Genomic DNA, 19,915 nt, shown 5'->3' with positions numbered 1-19,915 from the left:
AAAGTTAAGAGGCTTTGCTAAAATAGAAGTTACATTTAAAGTCAATATTGTTTTATATTTTTTTCTCCTTTTATATTCATTACTTGACAGTAAATATATGCTTATTTTCATATGTAGTAATTTTATACATATGTTTCTGTTATTGGTTTTTGTTATCAAATAATCAATCATTAACTCCGCTGTCAACGAAATTAAACTTTACAAACCAGACTATACACTTTATTTTTATTTTAAGACATTAAGAACTTTTGTTAAATATATAGTGTCACTGTATCTTGACACCTGTTTATAGAGGTTCCTGGAAATTGACTACATAACTGCAGATGATAATGTGTTTTTCCAGAGAAAAAGCATAGATGAAGTACAATGTATATATAATATGTCTATGTTAAGGGTATCTGTGAGCAATGAGACTTGTGTTTATTCTTTTCACAGTCAAGTTTAGTCATTCTGGGATTCTGTATATAATATGTTTCCATAAAACATCAATTCAATCCAATTCTATTAGTAATAGGTATGTCTGTAACGTCTTGAGTTTTGTAGACTATTTACTGTCATGAATTACTAGTACTGGTAAAAATTTAAAAAAGAAGTCACTAATATCTGTTTGAAATTTTTAATACAGATTATACTTATTTCATGTATATGTTTATATCTATCTATATCTATTATATATGCTTATTATGGCAAATATTTGTTGAGAATTTATTATGTGCTAGACTGGAATGGTCATTACATATATTTAACCTCTTTTATTTCCCAGGAGGTTTGAGTGTTTACCTTTATATCTCACAGTTATTGAGCATATTATATACTACTTAGGCACTTTACATTCATTCATTTTTTTTTTTTAACAACAAATCAACCCCTTTTAGAAAAATAAAGCTTATAGCTTTTTTACTTAACTTGCCTGAGGCCAAATGGCTAGAAAGGAATAAAGCAGATTTTCAAACACAGATGTGTCTAACACATCTTGTACTTTTGACCACTTTACAATTTGTCATTGTGTGAAGAATTAATAGTTGTTAGAGGGGGAGTTTTTATAACTGTCATTAATATTTACAGAGCTCTTAATTCTTTGATGTTGTTTTTATCCTCATAAGAAATGTTCCAATCAAAGTATTAGTCCCATTTTAGCAATGAAAAAACTGAGTTTCAAAGAGGTTAAATGACATCCTCTAGGTTTAGAAAGTAACTGAGCTTGGTCTTGAACCAGGGCTACCCTCCACTATCCAGCTTTTCTATAGGAAGAGGTTTATTCACCATGAGACAGATTCTCATGCGATCTGATGATGCTCGGTCTACTCCTCCGAACCGCCCAAAAGAGACAACACAAAAGGAAAAAGGAATCAGTTGAGAATTAAAAATGATGCCTAGGTCCTTCCCATTTCTATTGTCTTAGTTTCTGTCCACATTATTTCTGACTTAGACCACGGCAGTTCTGTCAATTCCATTCAGCAAACATTTATGAATGCGGTGTAAGCAAGCACTGAAAACATTGCTAACAACACTGGAATGAATACATTCAATCCCTGCTTCCAGAGAAAGGAGGGCATAATATCTCAGGTTGTGGTAGAGGCTAAAATAGGGTTTTGCTTTTCAAAGTGTGCTACAGAAGGAAAGAAGGGAGAATGAGTAATGCTGAACTGGGGGTAAAGGTTTGAAACGGGTGTCTTTGGAGTTGAATTTGCAGCATAAGCTAGAGATTTTGAAAGGCAAAAGCATAAGGAAAGAACATTCCAACAGAAAACAGAGCATGAACAGAAAAATGGAAGCATGACAATGCATGATTTACTTGGGAATAGTGCTTGGAGAGGATAGACGATTATTGTCTGATGAAACCAGAGAGGCAATTAGAGTTGGTCTGTCATCACGCCACAGTCTTCAGATGGGCATAGTGAGTGGATTTCAGTATACAAATCTCAGAGCCAGCTGACCAGGCTTCAAACCCTGGCTTTATCTTTTGTTAGCTATTTGAACTCAAGACATTTATTTAGCCTGTCTGTGCTTCAATCTTTTTATCTGTAAATGGTGATGATAATATTTGTTATGAGCGATATAACAGTAAAGCATTTGAAGTAGTATCTGGCACATAATAAATACACACAGGATTAGACCTTAGATTCTTTCCTACATGCACAGTCTTGATTCCAGTTGTCAGTACAAACCTGTGAGGTGAAGAGGGCATTTGTCCTGCACAGAGCTGAGTACAGGCTCCTACCATAGTAGACACCTCAAGGTTTGGGGAACGAGATTTCAGTGACATTCAGTACCATGTATGCTTTCTTTTTAATGTTTAACTCTGTTTCAAAACTATTTCCTGGTACAATGCTGAATGAAAAATCAGGCTGCTAATATTATGCAAAACATAATACCATTTTATTTATATACATGAGGTCTGACAACTAAGTTCGTGAATTTTTTGCAATGATGTCGCTAACCTTTTTTGATATTCATTATGAATTTGTACCAACTGGGCAGTTAACCAAGTTTACTATTTCGTAGTGCTAAAAAGCCTGCATGAAAAAGACAAAAATGACCTGAAATTTTCACCAGCAATGCATGGCTCTTGCATCACGACAACGCACCAGCTCACACAGCACTGTCTTGGAGGGAGTTTTTAGCCAGTAAACAAATAACTGTATTGGAACACCCTACCTACTCACCTAATCTGGCCCCCAAAGACTTCTTTCTTTACCTGAAGATCAAGAAAATATTGAAAGGAAGACATTTTGATGACATTCAGGACATCAGGGCAATAGGACAACAGCTTTGATGGCCATTCCAGAAAAAGTTCCAAAATTGCTTTGAAGGGAGGACTAGGTGCTGGCATCAGTGCATAGCTTCCCAGGCGGAGGACTTCGAAGGCGACCATAGTGATATTCAGCGATGAGGTAGGTAGCACTTTTTCTAGGATGAGTTCGTGAACTTAATTGTCCCACCTCGTATATGTCATATAATAAAACGCTGAAAGGATATACCCCTGATTTTTAAGTTATTATGTTTGGATATGTAATTTATTTTATTTACTTAACAGTAACACACCATTTACTGTGTGCTGTGTATTGTTCTAGACTCTCTGCAAATATTAACTCATTAATCCTCTTAACAACCCAGTAAGGTGGGTACTATTAGTAAGCCGTTATACAGATAGGAAGACTAAGATACAGAGAGGTTAAGTATCCACCATCAAAGAGCTAATAAGAGATTGTTTTATGTTGCTTTCCACATGCTTTTCTAGGCCTTCAAAGATTTTGTATCGAACATATATTAGTTACATAATTGAAAAATAGATGTTTTCAAAAATATATCCTGGAGCACAGGTGACTCGGGCTTTAAATATTGAGGTTTCATGGTCCATATTATGTAATGGGGAAAAAATTACATCATTTTTTTCTTCTTGACCTACACTTCTTTGTTTTGGGAAACAAATCAAGGTATTTTGGTAAGTGTATGACTAAAGAAAATCTATTTTCCAGTATTTAGGACCCTCTGGTCACAAGAAAAAGGGAAACCGATACTTTACAATTAATAAATTAAGTTTGACATTGTGTGCATGTAGTGAATATATGTCTTATATGCCTAAATAAATGTAATCCTGCTTAATTTTTCAATGATATCTTACAGTATTTACTTAGAACAATCATTATACCCTATCTCATTGGATATATTTAACAGTGTGTCCTGTCGTTTAAGCTCAATGTATTTAGAACACGAGTAAAATATTAACCTTTAGAAATAAATGGCGCATGTAAGAATGTGAATACATTGGGGTAGAAAAGAAAATGGGAGATACGTTATAGTCTCTTTAGCTGAGGCAGAAAATTAGCTCCACTCCCACCAAGATCATTGTTTTTCTTTATAAGCATTAGGTAATTATAGTATTATGATATATGATTCCTTGGGGTCAAATTTTAAATTGTTGAATTATTTTCAAATAATTGTTTTTTATAACTTTAAAATTTGATATAAATAAAAAATTTCAAGGACTAAGGTGCTTGATTCTGGGTTTTATTTTTTCTTTCGGTTGTTACAGCAGTATGGATTTTAATTATCACTAGTTTATGTTTTGCTTAGTAGATGATTAATATAACACTTAAAAAGCAAAATTTTTTCATTTAACCAAAATGTGCATAAATAATGTGCATAAAATAGGCGCATAACAAATTTACAACAAACATTATTAATCTAAGGGCATTAATAAATTCATCATCCACTGTGTGGATCCATCAACATCTGACAAATCACTTGGAACAGATTCTCATGCTTGCTTGCTTCCATCTCCATTTTTTTTTTTTTTTCCAGATCTTGTTTAAATTTTATGAAGTAGCTAGATACAGACGTGGGCCCTGGGGATACTGACACTTACTACAAAGTATTTCCAATCATGAGGAGAGAGTTACAGCTAAAAAATGTGGTGAAGTAAGTGCTAGAGTGTTTCAGGTGCACACACACAGAGGAAAGCCAGCTCAGTCCCAGGTGGGGAGAAAAGCCTCTCCAGAGAAGTGACCTCTGCACTCTCTTTAAAGAATGAGTAGATGATTCGCAGGCTAAAAATATAGGAAGATAATTAAACAACAAGAGAATTACACGTAGCATGTAGCAAAGGCTGCAAGACGGAAAGGGTAACAGTATCTTTAAAATAAAACAAGGGGAAAGGTTAGCACAAGACCACATAGTTGCCACCACCTCTATCAAGTCTTTCCTAAGCATCCCAGCTACAATGTGTTTTTTTCTTTGCATTTCATGTGTTTCCTGAGCATTTACCATATTCTTCCTAGTGAGGCAGCATGTTTTATCTGCTAAGGGTGCAGGATCTAGAGCCATATGTGCCTGTCAGACAGTGGCCCCCACTTGCTAGCAGTGCAGCTTTGAGTGAGTTCCTCACTGTCTTAGTGATTCACTTTCATTTTTTTAAATAATATCCGTCTTGTAGCATTGTTATGAGGATTAAAATAAGGCACTTAGAACAGTGTTTTGCCCATTCCATTAAATGTTGGTTATGGTTATTTGATAATTATTGCATATATGTCTCAGAATCTCTAGTATATTATAAAGACTTTTAACGGTAGTAACTCTATCTTATTCATCTCTGGTTTCTTCACAATAACTGATCTGTGCCAATTAAAATATTCAGTTCCCACATTTTTTTCTTAAATGTGGGAATATGAAGTAATTATATAAAATATGAAGTAATTAGATATTTAAGATATTTATGCCAAAAGAGTTGGATTTTTTTAATATGTGATTTCATTGAAAAGTGTAATGAAAATATGTTGTTCTGTAGAACCTAGTTCTGTAGAACTAGGTTTATTTAGCTTCATTTTTCTACCACTGGCCTTTTTCCTGTAGTCTGATTAAAGGACATGCGTGAAATGAGATGGATTTGTCAAACATTCTCTTCTCTCACGTAGACAGAACATGTATTTGAAAGCGTTAGTTTGATTATTATTCCCCAGGACCCAACGATGTTGGCTGTACTGGAGCAGAATCCTCCACCGGTTATTCACGTTGTGTGTACTAATAGGCTGTGAAGCAGAATTTAAAGATATCTATGAATGATATTACAGCATGGTGAAACTATGGGATAACATAAGCATGTACTGAAGATTTCATCTAATGACTTTTTATTTATAAGAATGCAATTGACAGAGCATTTCTATTTTGCCAAAGGAAGAAAGAACTCAAATGAGTTGGCTGAGATTCTTCAGAAAATCAACAGCAATTTTTGGAATGAGAATGTGAAAAGGAATCCAAATCCTACATAATTTGCCTGTGGTAGTTTATATGAATGGAAAATAAAAATCTTTTTGAACAAAGGACAATTAAATCCTATAATTATAGCCACAGGATATCATTGTGGCAAAAAGCAAGGCATGATTGGATACAAATCAGTTCGAAAAATATACACATTAGAGAGTGAAAGAAAATAGTTTAATTCATGCATAATTAAGGAAATAATAGCTTCACGGGACACACACACACAAAAAAAAGTACTCTACAACATTATACTTCATTCTACTGTTGGTTCCCCAGGAGGCAACTGTAATGTATGCTTTTGAATGTTTCTTCCACATTTTTCTCCATTTTTTTCCTCTAGATTGTGGTCCAGAAAATCCTGTGGGTACCGAATGTGCTCCTACAAGCTCCTTCCGTCCACTTTAAAATTCTTCTTATAAAGTGTAGTGTGAAACTGAACAGGTGAGACTCAGAGCCGAGTCACTCCTGGTGAGACCTCTTGCCAAGAACACCCTCCATTGAGACCTAGACATTCTACACTCCGGGGTCTTCTGGGGCCCAGGCTTGAAATTGACCTTTTCAGAATCTTCTACCTGAGACAGTTAAGAGGCAATGAAAATAAGTTTCCACGATTCCTCTCTCCATAAGGATTAGTCTTTTCCTTGTTTGAACCAACCTGATGAATCTCCGAAATGTCACCAACTCAGGGCACAGCCTTGTCCCTGAAATCAGCATTTCTTACCTGTACACTTATAATGATGGGTTTAGTCAAAAGTTTTGACACTAAGTCAAAGCTATTATTTGTTATCATCTAATTGTGTGTGTGTGTGTGTGTGTGTGTGTATACACTTACTAACTTTGCTACCCATTCACCATATTTCAATCTCATAACTGCATTATCATGTATTTCCATGCTTATTTGATTAATGTTGACAACTCCAACAAGATAATAAAGTTGATGAGAGCCAAATATGTCTATTTTGGCACAAAATTAATACTATGCTAGATACATTAATAGACGATCAGTCGATATGTGTTAAATGAATGATTGAAAGAATGAATAGATGAATGAAGAAACTTTTTTACCAAGTCATTTGTATAAGATTCGGTGATTTTGATACTTGGATCCATTGTGCTATTTTTCATGATTTGAGATAAGAAGGTGAAATGACATATATGGTTCATTATAAACATCAAATGTTTGCGTGCATTAAAGATCTGCTCCATATATATCTCTTATAATATTCAAGAAGTCTGTCAGTTTCAGCAAGATGTTTATAGGAATCAATACATAGTTATTCCTTGACTCTATATGGACTCCTACCTAAAGGAACATGATTTGTGCAAGTGTTGCACACTGAAAATTTGTTGATATTTATTATCTGCCTCGGCTTTTGTTCCTCGGCTTTTTGGTTAATTTTAATTAATAAAGATACCAGTCATCACTGGTGATTTATGCTTCTGGAATGTGCTGGCTAACCACAACCCTTTTGCTGAGAATCTTTCTTCGAGAAAGCCCACATGGTATCTGGGACTTGATCCAGATAGTTGCATTATCATTATTTCAGCAGCCTGCTGAGAATTCCACAGGTTGGATCCACTTGGAACAAGGGTTATTACTGAAATCCATCATGAAAAGTGTCAGGGTGCAATAATGAAAGCAAAGCAGGAAATTTTTACCCAGTCAGGGATTCCTAAATTACAGTGTTTAAGAGTTCCAATCGCTTTGCATTTACATTTTTTTACATGTGTCCAGCAGAGGATTTAAAACACCAACACCCGTTGTCTCACTCCTGGCTGCACTCAAGGTACATGGATTCAAAGACCAAATATTTAAGTTATGGGGTTTTTTTCTTGGCTTTTTTTTTTTTTAAAGCACTCACTGTGGGATCTTTGCCAGCCATTTTGCACTCTTCGACCTTGATTGTAGATGCTGGCCAGAAAACCTGCTCAGAAAAGGAAAATAAAGATTGTATAAATCTCACTTGTATATATGACAGCTCAATGCTCTTCATTTACTTTATGCTAACAGATTTCTGTAAGGTATGTCTATGTTCATATTTCAAAATGCTTTCTTCTTTCATTTTACGAACTTAATATTTTCTTATTTTATTCTAAAAGTTATGTTTTTATTCCTTCTATTAATTTTGCTTTCAACAACAGCCTTTCAATATTATGTGCCCATTTACTAATGGTATAATATGAACATAATGCCATTAATGTGTACAATGTAACATATATTTCCTTCTTTTTGATCTATAGTCCACTTTTCCCCACTGCTTATATCACAATGAATTTACATTTATAGTGCCATCTCAGTTTAATATTATTTTTGGTAAACCACACATTCGGGCTGGTAGAGTTCCTTAAAATGGGCCCCTAGGTATGTCAACAGCTAAAATAACTTGGATAAAAATATAAGAGAGTCGCTCTCTGAAACTGTATTAGCATCCCAAGTCATTATAGCCTTGGGTCAGGTCTGGCAGGGATTATACTTTTTACTTGTACATTGCCGATTGTTAAAATAATAAGTTCAGAAATCTCCTTGCTGCAATAAATTTATAATTAATCTACTTTTATTTCTTTACGCCAGTGAAGCTCAATTTATTTCCTTGTTGTTAAGCAGAATGATAAATACAGGCCACACTTGATCATAGAACAGGCATTTAATAATGTGGCTTCTTTTAAGGCATTCTTGGATTCCACACAGATGACGAGGTAGCTCTTCCTTTAATCTGACCATTTTTTAATGCTACACTCCATGCTTTTCTCTTTTTCTTTCTATATCTGTATACACAGGAAATACTTTGTCATTTAGCTTCAGGTTTTAGATTGTTAAAAACTATGAAATCAGACAAGGAGAATTGAATTGATTATATTTTCGGTCCTTGAAATAAGTACTAACTTCCAATTAGTTATTAACGTGTGGCCTGTATTCTCTATTGTTCTAACGAAATACAAAATATTTTCATTGTATTTGAAGTTTTTAAAGAAAAAAGGACACATGGGGATCAACACTGCCCTTGTGAAAGTAATAAACTTACACTCAAAGGTTCTTGACTTATATTGTTAATATTCAAGGAAAGAATGTGATCTTTGCTGCCCACATAGATCCGGTCCTGATCTTCATCCATTAATAATATCCGGTAGTCTAAAGGGTGGTGGGACAGGCTGAAGTGTTCAGAAGTCTTGGTTTCTCGAAGCTCTAAAACAGGGAACAACACAAGTGAAAACAAAGCACCTTGGTTCTATGATTCTATTATTTTAATGAAAATTACCTTATAGAAATATTTACCAAAAAAGTAAAGACACCTTTTCCTCCTAAATTAATTTTAAAGGGGTTGTCTCCAAAGAAATGTTTATTTATTGCCTCTATGCTGAAGTAAAACATAAATCAATGAATGCAATGTTAAAGTTTATGATGATACGATTTGATCATAAAATTATTCACATTTTGTAGGAATCTCAACTCAGTTTTATTCCTGGTTGTTGTTATCAGCTCAAAACTAGTTAAAACAGATCAACCAAAAAAATATAGTAAGGGAGCAGACTAGACAACAACAAAAGAACCCCAACCAACCGACAAACAATGACAGTGTTAATATCTTCCTAGCCTCTCTTAATGTTTTATTGTTGAACACAATACATTGTTTCATGATTATTTCCTAAAGATTTACCTTACTTCCTCAACATAATTCTAACAAGCGTAACATATTTTTCTATACATTAGTTTAAAAGAAGCTTATTTTTTCCCGTTACACCTCATTCAGAAGGCAATGTTGTTTAAATGACAGAATGCTTATGTGTATATATATATATATATATATATATATCTCAAAAGGAAAAATATGAATTTTCAGATGTCCTGAATTTTTCGATTTCAGTATCTCAATGATCAGTGACTCATGGTCATTTGCCTTCTTTTATATTAAATGTGCCTGTATAGTTCAACATTGAAGACAATGAATTCACCACAACAATAAAATTTTTAAAAAATCAATAACAACTGTAGCAGATTCAATTTTCTTTAATGTCAAAGTGCTCTTTTGCACAATTTAAGACTTTTCCATTCATTCTTTATTCTTTTAATTATGATCTTAATAGAATGATAAATTCTACAAAAGTGTCTGCTTTCAGGGATTTCTGTTTCAATGATGAACTATTTCTAAATTTTCAGTCATTGAATAACAAATACATTTCTAGAAATTCTGAAAGGGCTGTGGTGTGACTTAAACCAAAATTGGAAATTGTAACAATTCTTATAGGACGCCATGAACTACATTCTGTGAGCACTTGGGCCATATTTTACCTGTGAAGATAGAGAGAAGTCACACATCTAACCTGTTTTCTGGGAACATCAGTTTAGAATGTCTGCCATAACATTTTTCAAGGACTTACATATCTAGCCAATAATCTGAAAAAGCCATGGGAGTAGCACTGAGATTACGAAGCTAGGCTATGGCGTCTCACTTCCTGTGACATTGAACAAGTTACTTAGTCTTTCTGTGCCTTAATTTCCTCATTTGTAAAACGCTACAATAATGGTGTCTTCTACCAAGAGTTCCCGCGGAAATTAATTGATTTAACACATGCAAATATTTAAAATGAGTGGCAGAGGAAGTATTCAATAAAGTCTAATAATTATTACTATTAGTATTAATATTATCAAGTTTGAATCCTGTTATAAGAACATATGAATTAAATAAAATACATACAAGTATTTTCCTAGTTTTTTTCTTTTTTTTTTTTAATTTAAGGAGCAAGATCCCTAAAATTACTAACAGATGACCTTAAAAGATAAGCTCTAATATTCTTTCCATCTGACAGTAAAGTACATTAAAAAAAAAATAGTATTTTTATGTGAAAAAAACTATTAAGAAATTAGAAAAACTATTTCAGAAGAATCTCGAGCAGTCAATCATGAGAGGGTACAAGAACAAAATACACTGAAAGATTATTTAAACAAGGCACTACAGGACAAATCTTTGGAAAGTGGGGGATCTGAGATGCTGAGCACTGCACAGTGTGCAAACCAAGCACTGAGACCCACAAGGCATCACAGACAGGCAGTGCGGTTGGCAGTGGTTGTGTCACAGGCCTAGGAACTGGAACAGCTTCCTTCAGGAGGAGAGCAAGAAAGTGTAGTGAATTTCATCGGGAAAAAGGTCAGCTCCTGCTAGACCAGAGGTTACTGCTGACATAGAAAAGAAAATCCAAATGCTCAGAACATAAGAGAGAAGAAAGACTCCAACAAATGTCATGCAAAGGTTGGAGAAGACACAGGCTGCCTTGATTTTGACTAAAATCCAGGGTATTTATACAGCTTACTTTTATCCTATGGTGCAGATTCATGGTTGTGTAATTTTGCTGTAAAACACATCAAGAGTAGGGTATAGCGTAAGGTGCAGAATAGATGTTCAGCAAATACCTCTTCAATAAATAACTCTCCAGACGAAAAACATAAAGCGTGACTGAGTTCATGGCCTCTGGCACTAACCACTGGAATCTGAATCCTGGCTCTGCCATTTCATTTCTTTATGTACTTGGCACATGTCTTTATGGCTCTGTACTCCAGCGTTTTCATCTGTAAAGTCAGAATAATAACAGTACCTACATAGTAGGGGTGTTGTGAGGTTTCATTGTTAATGCACATCAAGTGCTCAAAGGGTGCCTGTCCTGTAGTGTCATGGGTTTACATGGGTTACCTGTTGTTAGGACGTGAGAGAAGACATTCAGCTTCAGCCAGCAAAATAAGTAGAGCAATTCCTTCCACGGGGAGAAAATACAGAGCACTACATTTCTTGATTTATATTTATTAATATATTCAATATTTCATTTTTTTCACATGTAGAATAATCTACTCAAATTATTTGAGCAGATGAGTAACATAAAATCATTTTTAAGGAAAGTAATTTTTTGAGTGTGCATGATCATTTTGGAGTATGTGAGACTAGAAAACTAAGAGATGTCGTTCCAGATATGATGTCTATAAAGACCTGATATGCTAGAAATGAAAGGGAAGAGTTGATGTGAGGAGTGCTTAAAATAAATGATTTGGAATGACTTTATATAAAGTTAGACTTGGGGTAAAAGGGAGATATAAATGCTCCCCTCCCCAAAATTGTAAACTAAGAACAGGAGAAATGAACGTGCCTTTACTACTTTGGGGGGATTCAAAACTTCTTTGGGGGAGAGATTACTTGAGTGTTGGTAGATTAAATTCAAATAAAAACAGACAGGTCTCACGAACATGTAAATTTAGGTAACCAGTTTGCCATTAGAAATATCAAATCTGCCAGTAGAGATTTCCAATTCTTCTTAGGAATTGTGTGAAGCTCTCAGCACAAGCAGAGAGCTTCGAGGAAGAGTAAATCTGAAGGGAAAGCAAAGCAAAGGGATGAATTCATTGTTAGAGCCAAAGACGGTAGCTCTGTAATTGAAACTGAGAGCGAATCCTGGTGTAGAGGCAACAGTGTGATATTGTGGAGCGATCACAGAATTGGAGTCACGCAATTCTGAGTTGAAATCCCAGCCTCATCACTTACTGAACACGCAATTTTAAGATAGCTACCTCACTTCTCCCAGTTTTGATTTCCTCATGTATAAATTGCTTATATTAACACAAGGATCAGTGTATGCTCTTTTCAGTGGAGACACCGTTGACCCTTTGTCTAAAAGACATTTTCCTTTCTCTCCTGTTGGCAGTGCTGATCTATAACCATACTGGTCCTACCCCCAGCCAGTGAGTGGTTTAAATGCTGCAAGTTCTGGTCAATGAGATTTAAAGGGGAGCTTCCTGCAGGGGTATTGCAAGAGGTTTCTTGGGTCTTAAAAACTGGCTCAAAAACAGAAGTGATTTCTCTTCCTGCCTCTGGACAGTGGTATGTGAACATAGGATACTTGTAGCAGCTGCAGCTACCAAGAAGATTACTAGCTAAGAATGGCAAGCAGAAATTTACAAAACAAAAAAACCAAGTTCCTTAAGAAATCCTTTAACCTCTGAACTAACCCAGGAACGGGCTCGATAACTAGATTACTTATGTTATATAATATTTTCAAACATCCTTGCATGTTTTTAGGCACCTTGCACTGAGGCTTTCATTTCCTGTTGTTGAAATCCTTACTAACTGATACATCTTTGGAATGTTCACAGCCGCTGACTACTACGTTCTCACCATGGTTTGTTTAGTTTGGGTATTTTTTTCAAAATGCTGTTTTGTTTTGTTTTGTTTTCTTTTCCCATCTCTTCCTAATTTGTAATAAAACAAAACCAAGAGTGTGATCTCAGCTGGGAAAATAGCCTCAACTGAATTCTACTTGTAACAAACGATGCCAGTTCTCCTCTTTACCTGTTTCATTAGAAAATAATCAATTTCTTGCATTAATTCAAATACCAGAGGGAGTAATAACTGCATTAACTTAAGACCTTTCTGGTCCAAGGATTTTATCTATTTTTCTGAGCCATAAAGCTATGTTCAAATTTAATTACCTTTAACTCATTGACAGTTGACAGCTGTTAACCAAGGAAGATTTACTTTAGAAGTGCCCCTGTTAGAAGCCTAGAAACCAAGGCTATTTTGTTAAAGTGCTGTTAGTTAGCCATAATTGAACTTTGGGGCCTGGGAAACACACACACACACAAAAATAACAAACTTTTTTTTTTTTTTTTTTAGAATATAGAGATGAGTTCAAAGAACGAGGATTTTTATCTATAAAAAGAATCACTGAAGAATCCATTATTTTGGTTTAATGTAGGTCCAACTTAAGTCAGTGAAGTGAATGATTCAATGATTTGGCCGCAGGGAAAAATGACTGATTTAATGACGTGGCTACAGAGAGAAGGAAATTACAATTACTGGTTTGTCATCTAAGCAAGTGAAAGAGTGGCACTGACCTACAGTTCTTTAAATCTTAATAATGATGTCATCCTTTTTTACAGCACTGGAGGTACAACTAGTTGTGTTATTTCTCAGGACATACTCGGCTGATTGAGAAGGAACTTTGGCTGAGAGTATGTGGAATCAGAAAATACACTGGACCCATAAAGGGCAGTGTAAATCCCTGGGAAAATCTCCTGGGAAACAGTATTGAAAAACAAAACAAAATAAAAAACAAACAAACAAAAAGAAAAACCCTGTATGCTTCTATCCTGAAATCTACATTATTGTAGTATTCTATGACGGAAAATTACTGTAATGCTTTCCATGTCAGGGTTCTCTGAGGGAAAATTTGCAGCACAATATGCTTACCTGAAATTCATGTACTGACAAGGACTTTTCTTTGTAATAGAAATTACTGTGAGCCTTGAGAATGTAACCAAGGCTGGAAGAAAATACATTCCCCCAAAATATAAACCCTAGCAAAGTAAGTTTCTGGGTCCACCTGAATATAGTTAACACACGGCTGTAGCATTACAGCATCCCTTAATATACAATAATGCATTCTTTCTGTGAATAACACTCTATCCTGAACCACAGTAAGTACTAACCTTTGTTCTCTGTTAACCCAGTCAATGATCTTCACATCTGAAATGTGAACTCAAGTCAGTAAGAACTCATTCATGTGCTAGAAATGTGACTTTGGTGGAGAAGGGCAGAGAGTCTAGGGTCCTTTTTATGAATAATGTATATTTGTTAAACTGTGAGAAGGGGGACCCATTTACACAGAATTCTAAGTTATCTTTGGCCTTTTAGAGATTTCAAAAATAAACAAAAGATGACTTGATTGAAAACCAACTCCAAGGGATCTCTATTAGAAGCATATGCAATGGTTATCCATTAATTATATTTAAAGTTCTTGATGTGCTATTAATTTATGTCTTTATTAATAGATAAACATCACAAACTTTTTGCTGATAATCCATTATAATCTTAGGGGAATGCTGGGGTTTATGTGGTCTTTGACTGAAACATCCATCATTATATGCCCCACAACTGTATTCCGTTTGGCTGGCCCACCTGAAATTCTCACCCTAAACCTCTACTCTCCCTCAGGCAGAATGGACATCTAGATTTCAAAGTACTAAATCCTTCGGCTATCTTTTATTTCAGAGATATTGCTACCCACAGAATAATTCCCTCCCCTAAATTTCTTATCTCAGAAGAATTAAGTAGAATGGGATTAAGTGACCCAACCTCTCCCTGAGGCTATTTTGAAACTGGATTAGAAACTGAACTTCACCTGTCCTTTCAGGACAAACAGGCAGATAAAGACAAAAGCAGTAAAACTTCAGGCAGACTGTAACAGCTCCTAATTCCTAAGGCAGAGAGAGACCAGAAAGCATGTTGTTAAAAAAAAACCACACTTGCTCAAAAATAAGAGTTGCAAATAACTACGGTTTGTGGGTTTACCAGTAGGAGTGACTTTTCTAGGTCTTTAAAAAATTATTTCCTTTAATTTGCATTCTAAGCCTTTGCATTAGGCCTTGACATTATTCCTGTTCCACACAGAAAGACACTAAAATTCAGCTAATTCTAGCAAACTAAGCAAGGTCATAAAGTGAAGAGTAGAAGAGTCTAAAGCCATGATTCAAAGCAGGGTGGGGTGCTTAATCTGTGAACGCAATCGGATACCCTCTTGTTTTTCAAATCAGACAGACCATTTCAACACCTACATGTTGGGGTTTCTATCATGTTCTTTCCCCTGCACATGAGTCTGTGTAGTATTAAATGCAGCATAAAAAGCGCCTCAGCCTCTAAAATTTTCTGTCAGCTTGGGGAGCGAGGTGGGGAATGGGGAGACTATGCTCTGACAACCTGAGAATGATAAAAGTCTCAGAGATGCTCTTCTCCCTAAATCGTCATAGCAAATGTGAGACAGGCTACATGGATGTGAGAGTGAAGAGTCAGGCAGAGTCTCGTATAGAAGGTAAAAGGCTCCACTTTTCTGTTTTTGGATGGATGGGCATGATTAGCTGAGTGGGAGCAAAATGCCAAAAGGACGAAAGAAGGAATAAGGAGAACACTTCTGTTCAGTGAGCCTGGCCAGTCAAGTGCAACAGCAAATACAGAATGTATCACTCGGGCGTTCCATAAGACAGAAAATTAGCCTGTATATAGGAGCATTTGGGGAGGATGATTCTCATCCTGGTTTGTCCCAGGCAATCCAGTCTGTGGCTGTTTTCTCAGCACATAGTGCTTCCTTTGCACTCAAAAGATTCATGGTTTGAATGTTAAATTATACAGTCACTGTACTTTTAAACTCCCTCATCTTGTCTTGGGTTTTCAATTACTTTTAGAACAAAATCCAAACTTCTTCACATGGCCTTTAAGTCCTGCCGTGATCTTGTTTGAGATTACCTCACTCGAAAATCTCAACCATCATGGCTGTATTTGTCTATTTTCTTTGTGTTCTTGCCCTTCTGATCTTTTCACATCTTCAGACTTGCCTTCCTCCTTTCTGCCTCAGGGCCTTTGTATACGTTCTTCCTCCTGCTGACAGGATTCTTCCAGATTTTTTTCTAACTCCTACTCATAACTCAAGCAGTAGCTTCAATATAATTTAAACTCTTCATAAAGACTTCCTTGATCGTCTAGATAGGGTCAGGTCTCAGGTGTGCTGATATTTACCCCATTTCCCTTTGTGGTTTTCTCTTAAAGGCTGTCTGGAAGTGGAAGATCATTTGACATGGTCTAAAATGCCATAGATTTGGGGATGGGGACTACACTGTATGACTTGCCAAGAGCCATTCTGTCTTCTGTCAAGTTCTGTAGCTGAGCTATATCGGAATATGAGACAAAGTTCTTTGTTCATTCATAGTCTACCTTGTTTTTGCTATATTGAATTTTATGATCTTTTATACTTGGTTAAAAGTTATGAGCATATAGGGTTAAAAATTATGAGCATGAACCAACAAGATGAGAAAAAATGCTATCAAATTCCAAAAATTGGGGTGTTCATAATAATTTATTACTATTAACAGATAAGGTGAATTGGGGGACAGTTTTTGAATTAGCAGACTGGGGATCCCCCACCTAAGTCTTATATCTACAAAAGGAAGAATGAGATTATTTATTAACCAGAATGATCTCTAATGTTCCCTGCAACAATAAAAATGTCCATGAAAACAATATCTTTTTCACACTTTACAAGTGTCATCTACTGATACAGAATATCCCTAAAGCTAATATAATCCTTCATATCACTATAAATCTATAGGAAGAAATAGTTTATTTAACAACTTATTTTAGAAGCATGATCACAAGTGTGTCTTTTCTGAAAAAAATGAAGCTTAACCAAAACCCAAGACTTTCCCCATACGTAAAGCATATTCTATTTGTGCTGTATAGTTAAATAAACTGGAGAATTATAAATTCTGAATTCCCTTCTCTAAACTCACTTGGGTGACATGAAAGCAGATTTCTATGATGTTAGGTGACAATCTTTGGCTCCTTGTATGGGAAGTGGTGGCTGGATTCTATCTCTATGCAGAATATGCAATTATGGAATAGCTAAGAGGTCTTGAGCATCTCTGAACTGGAAGAAAGTAACTTCTGGAAAGTAGAACCAAATCTGAACACACTGCTAAGCTGTAGAGGACAGTATGGAGAGCTTTCTACTGCCAAGCAGGCCTCAGTTTCAGAGTGTCCACTTGAGATGTAAACAAATGAGATAAACTTGTAGAGGAAGAAAACCCTTCATCTGACACCTCTTTTCTAGAGCTCTTGACACATCTGGAAAAGCTGCTTTGGGCAAAGTATTAAACAACAGTGGATCCAAGGTGAGAATACTAATCCCAGGTGGTCAGCAAAACCAAAGCAGAAATGTAACAAGAGAACGTCAAATAAATAAGTAAATAAATAAATAAATAGAGGGTTATAATAACAATTGGAACTGGAGAATGGTGTACATTAGTGTACTTCTAAATAACAATATTATGCTGTCATGCCAATTGTTTATGTAGAGATTTAAAGATATGGAAAACATTTTCTCAGGCTAAATGAAAGCAGTTGTTAAAAATTCTTCATAGAAAATAAGTTAGGAGGAAATATTTTAAAATATCAACACTGAAAGTCCATGGATGGTGAGACACAGAAATGTAAAGACAGAGAGATGGTACCTCAGACCAACATACGAGCAGTAGGCAGGGGTGAAGAGCTGACAGGGCGTATCTTGCCAGCCAAATCCCATGGCACAGAGCACCATACACCCACTCCCCCACTGTGATCGCTAAAGCAACAACACTGAACCATCACATGGAAAGATTTTTACAGAGTTAACAGTTACCTATTGCACAATTTATACAATTTGTTGGCTTTCCATGTTTTCAATAGTTTCCTTTGGATACATTGTAGCTTCCAGTGGGAACTTCTACTGAGCATATCTGATTACAGCCGAGAGTACTAGAAGATTCCATGTGCTGAGCACAGTCTCATGTCTCCCCCATAAAGTTCTCTGACCCTTAATGCCACAGTTCTCTATGACAAAGCTTACATTTCATATAGTACGGCAGGCTCTACACAAAATTAAAATATTCTATGAGGTATATATTTATTCAAACATTCAATAGATAGTATGTAAGTCAGGTAAAAAGATGAAAATTCTCGTTCTCCCACCTCAAAGTGAAGATTCTAGAATGGAGGTGCACAAACAATTGCAGTACAAGAAGATGGCTCAGGCAATTAAGGAGACTTTGAAGAAGGAAGAATAAGTCTTCCTGGAAATAACAGGGAAATCTTAAATAGAAGAAGTGCTCAACCTTATTTCTTTATCCAGCGAATACTGGTTGAACCACTCTAGCTATTAAACTAATAATCCCAGTAATAAATGTACAAAGTACGATGAAAGACAGGATAAATGTTTAAGGCAAGGTCAGATGCTTTACATCACGGGTCAGAAAAAGCTTCTGTGGGCAAGTGTCACACAAGCTCTGACGTGCAGGATAAATATGAGCATTTTCCTGGGAGTGGAAAGAACTTGTGCAGAGACCCTGATGTGGGAGATTCATGGATGATTAGTTTTGGAGTTGATAAAGAAGAGGATCTGGGTGGTCTTTTCTATTAATAAGTAGGAGCAAGGAGCCAAACAACCTGCAAAAATGCTAACTTCTTGAATATCACACAAGCAACATTCAAAGATGCAAATTCCTTGTCTATATATCAAACCAAAGTGGCTGAATATTCCAACGTCACTTGAGGTGCCAATGAAAAAATTCTGAGAAAGTACAAGATGTGGTCACATACAAATTTGTTAGAAAGCTAATCCTGCTAATGAAGAGTTCACAAGAGTGAGATTATTTTATGATACAATATTAAGTGACTAAAATAGAACACAAATATTCATATAACTAAACTATAAGATGTCTCCACAGAGATAAATGCACATAGGCGAAAGTCTTGGGAAAAATTCAACTTGATAACATTTTCCTTCATAATGTGTTCAATTAGAAATGAGAGTCTGATTATATTCACGGCTAATTCAATGTTCTCTCAGTTTAAAGAATTATAATTACTCTTTAATCAAGATTCAGATAGTGCAAACTTTCTCTACAGGCCTTTATGATTTGAATATATTCTCACACAGGAGTCTGGCTGCACTGTACCTAACAAAATGTTGAACTAGGCAAGAAAAGAAATACCAGTTATCACTAACTGGAAAACAGCTATATATTGGCCAAAATTTTTTGATCACTGGATTCTTTCAGAATGATGGAAGACCACCCACAAATTTCCATAAGACAGACTATTTGGAATGTAACAACCCAACTCTCCCCACCAACCAAAATTCTTGAACTCAACTTTTGCTTGATAGAGTCTTAAACCCATTTTCAGTTGCACACAGGAACAATATAATAAAGCATGTACCATAAAATCCCAAATCTAAAGAACCAGATTTTATGAACAAAAAAATACAGAGATGTTTTCCTAAAGAGACAGCTATTTTATCTAAACATTATTTAATTCAACATGACTCACTGTTTAGCCTAGTTATTGCATTTGGCTTCAAAACAAAGAAACAAGTTTGGGGAAATGTAGAGGGCAGTGGAGACATGTTCATTTCACTTTAAACACATTCTTGAGTCATTCAATGCAGAAGCTCGCTTTTCTCCTTTTTTCTTGTATCTCTCTCCCCTGACACTGTCTAAAATACAAGGTCAGTGACTCTGCAGTGCTCAGCTGCTGGAGAGGAGATTTGAACAGAGTTATTGGGAGTGTGCCTCTACATAGTAATAGAGCTA

General features: G+C 35.6%; 1 protein-coding gene across 1 annotated transcript in view; it reads right to left on the bottom strand.

The window, feature by feature from the left end:
* The window catches only part of SEMA3C (semaphorin 3C), a 184,608-nt gene that overhangs the window by 89,864 nt on the left and 74,829 nt on the right, over positions 1-19,915 (bottom strand). The window contains exons 3-4 of the mRNA XM_033088922.1: positions 8,784-8,944; positions 7,623-7,685 (exon numbers count right to left, since the gene is read on the bottom strand). Coding sequence (XP_032944813.1) covers positions 7,623-7,685; positions 8,784-8,944 — 224 coding nt within the window. The remainder of the gene's footprint in view (positions 1-7,622; positions 7,686-8,783; positions 8,945-19,915) is intronic.

The sequence above is a fragment of the Rhinolophus ferrumequinum genome, chromosome 20 (assembly GCF_004115265.2).
Source record: "Rhinolophus ferrumequinum isolate MPI-CBG mRhiFer1 chromosome 20, mRhiFer1_v1.p, whole genome shotgun sequence".
Lineage (NCBI taxonomy): Eukaryota > Metazoa > Chordata > Mammalia > Chiroptera > Rhinolophidae > Rhinolophus > Rhinolophus ferrumequinum.
This window is presented reverse-complemented; position numbering and strand designations above follow the sequence as displayed.